Source organism: Corvus moneduloides, chromosome 26, assembly GCF_009650955.1.
Source record: "Corvus moneduloides isolate bCorMon1 chromosome 26, bCorMon1.pri, whole genome shotgun sequence".
In the NCBI taxonomy this organism is placed as follows: Eukaryota; Metazoa; Chordata; class Aves; order Passeriformes; family Corvidae; genus Corvus; species Corvus moneduloides.
In genome coordinates, this window is record NC_045501.1 from 1,896,148 (window position 1) to 1,906,083 (window position 9,936).

At 63.3% G+C, this 9,936-nt stretch overlaps 2 protein-coding genes and 1 long non-coding RNA gene across 4 annotated transcripts in view; 2 read left to right on the forward strand and 1 right to left on the reverse strand.

The window, feature by feature from the left end:
- Positions 1-2,470, forward strand: part of MLLT6 (MLLT6, PHD finger containing) — a 52,889-nt gene extending 50,419 nt beyond the window's left edge. For both annotated transcript variants that reach the window (XM_032134180.1, XM_032134181.1), the window contains exons 19-20: positions 186-566; positions 1,894-2,470. In XM_032134180.1, the coding sequence (XP_031990071.1) occupies positions 186-566; positions 1,894-1,938 (426 nt within the window). In that variant the 3' untranslated portion in view covers positions 1,939-2,470. The remainder of the gene's footprint in view (positions 1-185; positions 567-1,893) is intronic.
- An 86-nt stretch (positions 2,471-2,556) lies between these two features.
- On the reverse strand, positions 2,557-2,987 carry LOC116455910. The gene is made up of 3 exons (XR_004244486.1): positions 2,910-2,987; positions 2,691-2,751; positions 2,557-2,643 (listed from the first exon to the last, which is right to left on the reverse strand). It is a non-coding gene; the product is annotated as an uncharacterized LOC116455910 (long non-coding RNA).
- A 4,680-nt stretch (positions 2,988-7,667) lies between these two features.
- On the forward strand, positions 7,668-8,696 carry CISD3 (CDGSH iron sulfur domain 3). The gene is made up of 2 exons (XM_032134284.1): positions 7,668-7,961; positions 8,404-8,696. Exons 1-2 carry the CDS (start codon positions 7,749-7,751, stop codon positions 8,581-8,583), a joined length of 393 nt encoding a protein of 130 aa, XP_031990175.1. The 5' UTR covers positions 7,668-7,748; the 3' UTR covers positions 8,584-8,696.
- Positions 8,697-9,936: the final 1,240 nt, after the last annotated feature.

Here is a 9,936-nt window from a genome sequence, read left to right on the forward strand (position 1 = left end):
GTGACACCTTCAGTCACTTCTTGAACACTCCCAAGGCTGGCGGCTCCACCCCGTTCCAGCCGTGAAATTTTCCCCAATACCCACCGTGAACCTCCCCTGGCACAACCCGACCCCACGCGAGGTGTCCCCTCCTCCCGAGCGCGTTTTCCCTGCCCTGACCCCTCTCCCCGACCCTTCCCCGGCAGGAGCAGCAGGCGCTGGTGTTCCAGATGATGCAGCAGATCCAGCAGAAGCGGGAGCTGCAGCGGCTGCAGATGTCGGGCTCGTCCCAGCTGTCCATGAGCGGCCTCCTGGCCGCCACCTCGGCCCCGCTGCACTCCAGCCCCAGCGCCCTGATGACCTCGGCGCCTCCGGCCGCCCCCGGCAGCAGCTCCTTGCTGGCCTCGCTGTCCCCGCAGCAGCTGATGGCCCCCCAGGCCACCCAGCTGGTGGCCCCCCAGGCCACCCCCCCGCTCAGCGCCGCCGGGAGCCTGCTGGGCTCGGGCCCGGCCATGGCGCCCGTGCTCGCGGCACAGCCCAACCCCTTCCTCAGCCTGCAGGCGGACGGCAGCACCCCCAAAGGAACGGTGAGTGCGCTGCTGGCAGCGCCCTGAGCCGGGGACAGCCTGGGGACAGCCTGGGGACACTCCTGGGGACAGCCCTGGGGACAGCCTGGGGACACTCCTGGGGTCAGCCCGGGGACAGCCTGGGGACACTCCTGGGCCGCCCTGATTTGGGGGATCACACAGGGAATGGAGCCGGGATGCTCCGTGGCTTTGCTACAGCCCTGGGGACAGCCCTGGGGACAGCCCGGGGACAGCCCTGGGGACACTCCTGGGGACACTCCTGGGGACAGCCCCAGGGACGCTCCTGGGGACAGCCCGGGGACAGCTCTGGGGACAGCCCGGGGACAGCCCCGGGGACACTCCTGGGGACAGCCTGGGGACAGCCTGGGGACAGCCTGGGGACACTCCTGGGGACAGCCTGGGGACAGCCTGGGGACAGCCCTGGGGACAGCCTGGGGACAGCCCCGGGCTACTCTCGTCTGGGGGATCACACAGGGAATGCAGCCGGGATGCTCCGTGGCTTTTCCGGTGTCACATCCCGGTCTCGCCTCTGAGGAGGGCCCTGGCAGGGTCCTGGCTGGGCCGACGTGTCCCCACTCTGTTTTCCCTAAAACTGGGATGGGATGAGGTGTCCCGGGCGGTGACTGGAGCCCTGGGATGGTCTCCAAGGTGACTCCGTGTGACAGCCGGGGTTTGGGAGGGATCCTGCAGCACCCAGCAGAGGGGGAGAGGTTTCAGCTCGCTGTGAACAGCACCAGTGCCCGGGGCTGACAATTCCACCTTCCCCATCCCTCCCCTGGCCTGCCCTTGTCCCCAGAAGGTCCAGCCCCGGCTTGAGATATTTAGGAGCCAAAGGCTGGGGATGAGGGGCCGGTCGGGCCTAAACTGGGCAGGGGGAACCCCGGGGCTCCTGATTTTGGAGGGGTCTGGGAGGTGCAGCACAACAGAGCCCTGTGCTCTCCCCCTGCGGTTCGGATTCCTGTCCCCCCCAATCCCTGTCCCCCCCAATCCCTGCCTCCCCCAATCCCTGCCTCCCCCAATCCCTGCCTCCCCCAATCCCTGTCCCCAATCCCTGTCTCCTCTGATCCCTGTCCTGATCCTTGTCCCCCAAGTTCCAGCCTCCCCCAATCCCTGTCTCCCCCAAACCCTGTCTCCCCCAATTCCTGTCTCCCCCAATCCCTGTCCGTCCCAATCCCTGTCCCCAAACCCTGTCTACCCCAATCCCTGTCCCCAATCCCTGTCCCCCCCAATCCCTGTCCCCCCCAATCCCTGTCTCCCGCAATCCCTGCCTCCCCCAATCCCTGTCCCCTCTGACCCGTCTCCTCCGTGTCCCTGTTTGTTTCCACAGCCCCTGAGTGACAAGGGGGCTCCCCTGGCGCAGGACAAGGGTTAAGCCCCCCCGGCCCCCCGAGCCCGCAGCCAACTCCCGTTCCCGGGGATCGCGGCTTCCCCGCAGCCGATCCCGGTACCGGCGGAGCCCAGAGCACGGAGCTCCCGAGGAGCATCCCAGGAGGAGCTTCGGGAGGCGCAGCGGCCGTGACCGAGCGCTGGTGCCACCAGAAGGGAAGGTGGAGGGGTCGCCTGTCCCCTGCTCCGCGTGCCGGAGGGAATTCCAGCGGGTCCTGCCGGCCTCATCCCTGCTGGAAGCGTGGGGAGCACCTGAGGCACCAGAAAGTCCCCAAAACCCTGGGGAAGGACGTGGTGGCACCTGGCAGTGCCCCAGGGTGTGACCCTGGTGGAGGGACGTGGTGGCACCTGGCAGTGCCCCAGGATGTGGCCCTGGATGTGACACTGCTGGAAAAGGGACGTGGTGGCACCTGGCAGTGCCCCAGGATGTGGCCCTGGATGTGACACCGCTGGGCAAGGACGTGGTGGCACCTGGCAGTGCCCCAGGATGTGACCCTGGATGTGACACCGCTGGAAAAGGGACGTGGTGGCACCTGGCAGTGCCCCAGGATGTGGCCCTGGATGTGACACCGCTGGGCAAGGACGTGGTGGCACCTGGCAGTGCCCCAGGATGTGACCCTGGAGAAGGGACATGGTGGCACCTGGGAGGCAGCACTGGATGTGACACTGCTGGAGAAGGATGTGGTGGCACCTGGCAGTGCCCCAGGATGTGACCTTGGAGAAGGGACGTGGTGGCACCTGGCAATGTCCTGGGAGGCAGCACTGGATGTGGCACTGCTGGAGAAGGATGTGGTGGCACCTGGCAGTGCCCCTGGATGTGACACTGCTGGAAAAGGGACGTGGTGGCACCTGGCAGTGCCCCAGGATGTGGCCCTGGATGTGACACTGCTGGGCAAGGACGTGGTGGCACCTGGCAGTGCCCCAGGGTGTGACCCTAGTGGAGGGACGTGGTGGCACCTGGCAGTGTCCTGGGAGGCAGCGCTGGATGTGGCACTGCTGGAGAAGGACGTGGTGGCACATGGCACTGCCCCAGGATGTGGCCCTGGATGTGGCGCTGCTGGAGAAGGATGTGGTGGCACCTGGCAGTGCCCCAGGGTGTGACCGTGGATGTGGCACCACTGGAGAAGGGACGTGGTGGCCGTGCCCCAGGTGGGGACGTCCGGAAGAATTCCAGAGCTGAGATTTCCCAGCTTTTCCCACTGGGCCTTGCCCCAGCTGGAGGCAAATCCAGCCTGGAAGGACAGGAAGGATGAGGATGGATGGATGGATGGATGGATGGATGGATGGATGGATGGAGGGATGGATGGAGGGATGGATGGATGGAGGGATGGATGGAGGTGGGCAGGAGGTGGCACCACCTGGGAGGACATTGTCACCTGTGCCAGCTGCCGGAGGGGCGGGGCCATCCTTCCCGCCTGGAAAGCACATTCCCGCTCTGTGCCACCTCTTCCCGCCCGGAATTCCCAAAGGCCGATGTTCCAACGTGGAAAAGAGGCTGTAGCCAGGATTATCCGGGGTCAGAAGGAGCTTTGGGACCTGGGAGTGGATTCCTGGACCTGAGTTCGGAGATGAAAATGTGGGGAAGAGAATCCCAAATCCAGTTCCTGTTATTTCCCGCCCACCACAAATCATTCCCACAAAACCACGTTCTTCCGCTGGTCCTGGGAAAAGGGATCTCCAAGGAATGGGACAGTGACCACGATCCTGAGCCTGGACGTCGGAACTTCCACCGTTCTCCACCTTTTGACCTTCATTCCATCTTCAGCCTGGAACATCCACCAGGAATTGGCTTTCTCTCAGCTGGGATGGAGGGATGGAGGGATGGATGGATCCATGGATAGATGGAGGGATGGATGGAGGGATGGATGGAGGGATGGATGGATGGATGGAGGGATGGATGGATGGATGGAGGGATGGATGGAGGGATGGATGGAGGGATGGATGGATGGAGGGATGGAGGGATGGATCCATGGATGGATGGATGGAGGGATGGATGGATGGAGGGATGGATCCATGGATGGATGGATGGAGGGATGGATGGATGGATGGATGGATGGAGGGATGGATGGATGGATGGAGGGATGGATGGATGGAGGGATGGAGGGATGGATGGATGGATGGATGGATGGATGGATGGAGGGATGGATGGATCCATGGATAGATGGAGGGATGGATCCATGGATGGATGGATGGAGGGATGGATGGATGGAGGGATGGATCCATGGATGGATGGATGGATGGAGGGATGGATGGATGGATCCATGGATGGATGGATGGATAGATGGATGGATGGATGGATGGATGGATGGAGGGATGGATGGATGGATGGATGGATGGATGGATGGATGGATGGGTGGATGGATGGATGGGTGGATGGGTGGATGGGTGGATGGATGGGTGGATGAATGGAAGGAAGGAAGGACGGACAGTTGGTTGGGGCAGCTCCGGGAAGGGGAACACCAACACCAAACGCACCAATGCCCCTCCTTCCCTCATCCCTGGGTAAATCCAGAGCTCCTGGGGCTCCTGGAATGCTCCAGCTGACGGAAACTCCTTCGGGAGAGCCCCAAATCCCGAATTTTGGGACCTTAACGCCGATTTCAGCACATCCCCACTGCCCTTCTCCGCTTTGCACTATTCCCGTTATCCGCAGTGGGGCCGTGCTGGAAAAGCGAAACCCTCCGCTGAATTTCCTGTTTTCATTTTAATTTAATTTTAGTTCATTTGGTATTTCCAAGATTCTCACCACGAGGGTTGTCAAAAAAAAAAAGAGAGAGGGAAAATGATCCCGTTGTGCTCCCAGCCTGGAGCTCTGAACTGGGCAGAGCCGCTGGCTGCTCCGAAATAGGCATAGAAATGAAATATTTAATGGGATTTCTCCATCTAAAGGTTTTATTGAGGTTAGGAAGCTGTTGGGAATCCCCATCCTTTGGGATCCCCATCCCCGCACCCTCTCCGGCACAATTCCCTTCTTGCACTTTGAAATTCCTTCGGATTTTGCTCTTTTTTTTTTATTTTTCCAACCCCGAGTTGGGTTGTTCCCCCTCCCTTGGCACCCCCGGAGGTGCCACCCTGGCACGGGGACCCCAGGTCCCACCTCCCTCCCTCCCTCGTGTGGAACCTTGGCCTTGGCAGCGACTCTGAGAGCAAATTTAGCCCCAAATTGGGGCTAAAAAGTGGGATTTCGGGGCTGCCCTCCAGCCTGTTGGTGTGTGGTGGCTGCATCTGCCATCCCGCAGATCCTCGGGATTTGGGAAGAGCCGAATTCCCGGTTTGGGCCAGCGCGAGGATGGGCAGGGGGGTCAGCGGGGGCTCTGCCAGCTGGGTGTGGCCAGGAGTTGGGGTTTATTTAATTTTTCACTTTTTATTGCAAATCCCAAATCCCTGCGTTGCTCCAAGTTCCCAAATCCCTGCGTTGCTCCAAGTTCCCAGATCCCTGCGTTGCTTTAAGTTCCCAGATCCCTGCGTTGCTCCAAGATCCCAAATTCCCGCAGTGCTGCCCGCAGCCCCCAGCCCCATTTGCAACCCCAAAGGCCCCGAGGTTGTGCCCAAATTGTCCAATTCTTCCAAAATCCAAGCCCCGGGAATCCAAAAGGCGCCGGTGCCGAGGAGAGAGGGCTGGGAAGGCTGGGAATATTGGGAATGCTCTTTGGGATCCATCCCATGTGCAGGGAATTGATCCCCCCCAGGACACACAAATCCATGCTGGGATCGGCCCCAGTTTGGGGTTGGTGCCCAAATCCCTGGACAAGCCCAGGACACACAAGGGGTCAGTGAGAGGCACTTAGGGGGCAGTGAGAGGCACTTAGGGGGCAGTGAGAGGCACTTAGGGGGCAATCCAGAGGCACTTAAGGGGGAATCCAGAGGCTGGAGGCGCCGGAATGGGCTCCTGCGGGAATGTTTGGGAGCCCAGGCTTTGGAAGAGGTAGGAAATCTGGGAACTGGGGTTTTTTTAGGCAAAACCAGGTTAAAACCAGGGGGAGCTGGGCTGGGCAGCGTCCCCGAGGGTTGGAGGTGGCAGCAGCCGGAGCTGGACCCCTCCGGCTCTCCGGGAATTCCGGGATCAGGGCGGGATGAGGGAACGAGGGGGATCAGAGACAGAAAGCACTTACACACCTCCCTGTGTCCAACCTTCCAAAGGTTCCCAAATCCTGGGAATTGTCACCTCTGGCTGTCCCAGAGCCAAAGGTCCCTTTGGCAGTGAGGAGGGGGAGGTCTCCAGGTGAATCCCTGTGGGGAAAAAAACGCCAGGGATAGCAGGGAAAAGCTAAAGATGATCCGTGTTTCAGTTGCACTGGGGTACGTTTCTTTACCCGTTTTGATGCTGATGTCTCATTTAGGATCGTTGCATGTGTCCTTTTATTTTATTTTATTTTATTTTATTTCGGGATTGGTTTCGGGGGTTTTTTTTTTGTTTGTTTGTTTTTTTATTATTATGAAATGAAAGAGACAAATGTGTATATTTTTGGCAATTTCAGGTAATGTAGCTAAGATCTATTTTTTTCACGCTGCTTGACTGGTCTTTATTATAATAAATAATATTAATGTTAATATGAAGAGCAAGGAGTTGTTTAATAAAGCACAGCGGGGCAAATTGAAGTGGGAATGGGAATTCCCTGCCAGGTCCTGGAATGTGAGGCAGCGTCCCAAGCCAGGGATGGTCCTGGATGTAGGAGCGAGATCCTGGAGGTTCTCACCGCGGGAATGAGTGGGAAAAGGAGGGTTTTTCCCAAAAAAAACCACCCCAGTGACAGCCCCCATTAAATCCCAAATCCTCTTGCTTCCCTTCTAGCCAGGTCCTGAATCCTCCTCTCTCCCAAGGATTTATTCCTTGGAAGTCCCGACTCCACGGGCTCGTGCTGCCCCTGCTTTGGCCCCTTTCCTACCCAAAAGCGGGTCTGGAGCCGTGTCCGGCTGTTGGGAAAAGCCGCTCCCACGCCAGGATTCCAGGAATTCCCACGGTATTCCCTTGGCAGCAGCGGGGCCGAGGCTGCGGCCCGGGGGCTCCAGGGGGGAAACTGAGGCACGGGGGACGGGGGAGGAGGAAGTGCTCCCGAGGCAGGTGTGCTGCCCGGGAAAGGGACTGGAAGCGGGATCGGGGCTGGGATTGGGATCGGGCAGTGGGAGTGGGCACCGGGATTGGGCGCTGGGACCGGGATTGGGCGCTGGGACCGGGACTGGGCACTGGGACCACGTAACAGGATCGGGCACCGGGAGCAACACCGGAATTGGGCACTGGGATCGGGCACCGAAAACGGGCACAGGGACCGCGTAACAGGATCCGGGAGTGACACCGGAATCGGGCACTGGGATGGGACTGGGCACCGGGACCGTGCGGTGGGATGGGGTATCGTGACTGGGACCGGGATCAGGAACCGGAACCGGGACCTCGCACTGGGATGGAACACCGGGACCGGCACCGGGAACAAGTACCGGAACTACACAGTGGGATCGGGCATCGTGACCGGGAGCGGGATCGAGAACCGGGACCGACACTGGGGCCCCGAACTGAGATCGAGCAGCGGGACCGGGACCAGCACCGGGAGCGGGCGACAGGAGCGGGTGACGGGGGCGGCAGCGGGACCGAGCACCGGGACCACGAGCCAGGAGCGGCAGCGGGACCGAGCACCGGCCCCAGCCCCAGCCCCGCCCGGCCCGGTGCGCGGGGGAACCTCCCCGCACGGAGCATCCGCGCTCCCGCCGAGCCCGCCCGCCCCGGCTCTTCCGGCGCCGGGAGGAGGAGCCGCCGGTGCCGGGAAGGTCACCGGGAGCGGCACCGGGAGCGGCACCGGGCCCATGCTGCGGCTAAAACCGGCCGCGCTCGTGGCACTGATGAGGGCGGCGGGGGGCGGCCGCCGGTGCCGGGACCCCTCGGGGGGGGCGCGGGTCCGGTCCCTCTGCTCCGCCGCCCCGCCGCAGCCGGTGATCGCCGCCAAGGAGCCGTTCCCGGTGGAGCTGAAGGCGGGGAAGACCTACGGGTGGTGCGCCTGCGGGCACAGCAAGCGCCAGGTCGGGCCGGGGGGCTCCAGGAGGTCCCGGGGGTTCCTGCGTTGGGGACTCCGCGGTGGCTCCCGGGGGGGTCCAGGGGGCTCCGGGGCTGGGAACCTCCGGAGTGGCCGGGGGGCTTCGGGACCCGGGGGGAGTCTGGAGGGTCCAGGAGGCTCCGGGGGCACCGAGGGGGTCTGGAGGCTCCGGGGACCCGCCACCCCCCTAAATTGGGATTGCGCGGATGCCGGTGGGGTCAGGCCAGGACCATCCCCACGGGGACCCCCCCCCAGTCCCGGAGCGAGAGTTTTTGAGGCGTTTTTGAGGTTTCGCCCTCCCGGGCGCTCCAGTTCCCGAGGGATGCGCTGCCCAAGAATGGGAAGGGGCGGAGGGATCGCGGTGGTCCCGGGGGATCAGCCGGGCACCCCCCAAACCCTCCCGTGACCCCATCCCGGTTTGTTTCCAGCCCTTCTGTGACGGTGCCCACAAGAAGGAGGCCCCGGGGCTGTCCCCGCTGCGCTTCACCCCCACCGAGGACGGCCCCGCGTGGCTCTGCGGCTGCAAACAAACCCGGACCCCCCCGTACTGCGACGGCTCCCACAAAGGGGACGCGGTGCAGGCGGCCCCGCTGCCCCCCCGGGCCTGACCGGAGCCCGCGGGAGCTCGGGAGCACCGGGATTCCCATCCCGACCTCTGGATGGCCGCAGTGGGGAGAAGAGAGGCTCCCACCCCAATTAAATCCTAATTACGGAGCGCTGGGAGCCGCCGCCGAAGCAGCAAAGCGGCCCCCCCGCTGTGGGGCGGGGATTTGGGTTCTGCCCCCAAATCATTCTCTGGACAGTGGGATTGGTGGGAGGGGGCTGGGGTTGCTGGAGGTGTGAGTGCCCCTGGGATGGGGGCACGTGTGGGGTTTGGGATGGGGGCACTTGTGGGGTTTGGGATGGAGGGGCCTGTGGGGTTTGGGATGGGGGAATTCGTGGGGTTTGGGATGGGGGTACCTGTGGGGTTTGAGATGGAGGGGCCTGTGGGATGCAGGACAAAGGGACTTGTGGGATGTGGGACAGAGGAACCCACGGGATTTGGGAGGGAGTGACCCATGCATGGGATGGAGGGACCTGTGGGATTTAGGATGGAGAGCTGGATCTGTGGGATTTGGGCTGGAGGGATCTGTGGGATTTGGGCTGGAGGGGTCTGTGGGATTCGGGCAGGAGAGGCCGATGGGATTTGGGCAGGAGAGGCCAATGGGATTTGGGCAGGAGGGGTCTGTGCCATTTGGGATGGAGGCTCTGTGGGGTCCCTGCCCGGCCGGAGCATCAGGGCTGGTCCGCAGCGTTTATTCCATTGCCAAAGCCGGACCCGAGCTGTACAAAGGGTTAACCGAGGACGAGCCCCCGGGATCGTGTCCGGGACATTAAACAGGAGGCGAGCACGGAGCAGTTTGGGGTTGTACCGGAGCGGGAAACCCCAAACCAAAGCACCCGCGAGCCCAAACCCAAACCCAAAGCACACCCCCGCCCCGGGGCCGGACAGTGTCCCCAGGGGCCGGGCAGTGTCCCCCGGGGCCGGGCAGTGTCCCCAGGGGCCGGACAGTGTCCCCAGGGGCCGGGCAGTGCCCCCCGGGGCCGGGCAGTGCCCCCCGGGGCCGGGCAGTGTCCCCAGGGGCTGGGCAGTGTCCCCCGGGGCCGGGCAGTGTCCCCAGGGGCCGGGCAGTGTCCCCCGGGGCCGGACAGTGTCCCCAGGGGCCGGGCAGTGTCCCCAGGCCGGGCAGTGCCCCAGGGGCTGGGCAGTGTCCCCCGGGGCCGGGCAGTGCCCCCCGGGGCCGGACAGTGTCCCCCGGGGCCGGGCAGTGTCCCCAGGCCGGGCAGTGCCCCCGTGCCGGGCAGTGCCCCCCGGGGCCGGGCAGTGTCCCCAGGCCGTGCAGTGTCCCCCGGGGCCGGGCAGTGTCCCCAGGCCGTGCAGTGTCCCCAGGCCGGGCAGTGCCCCCCGGGGCCGGGCAGTG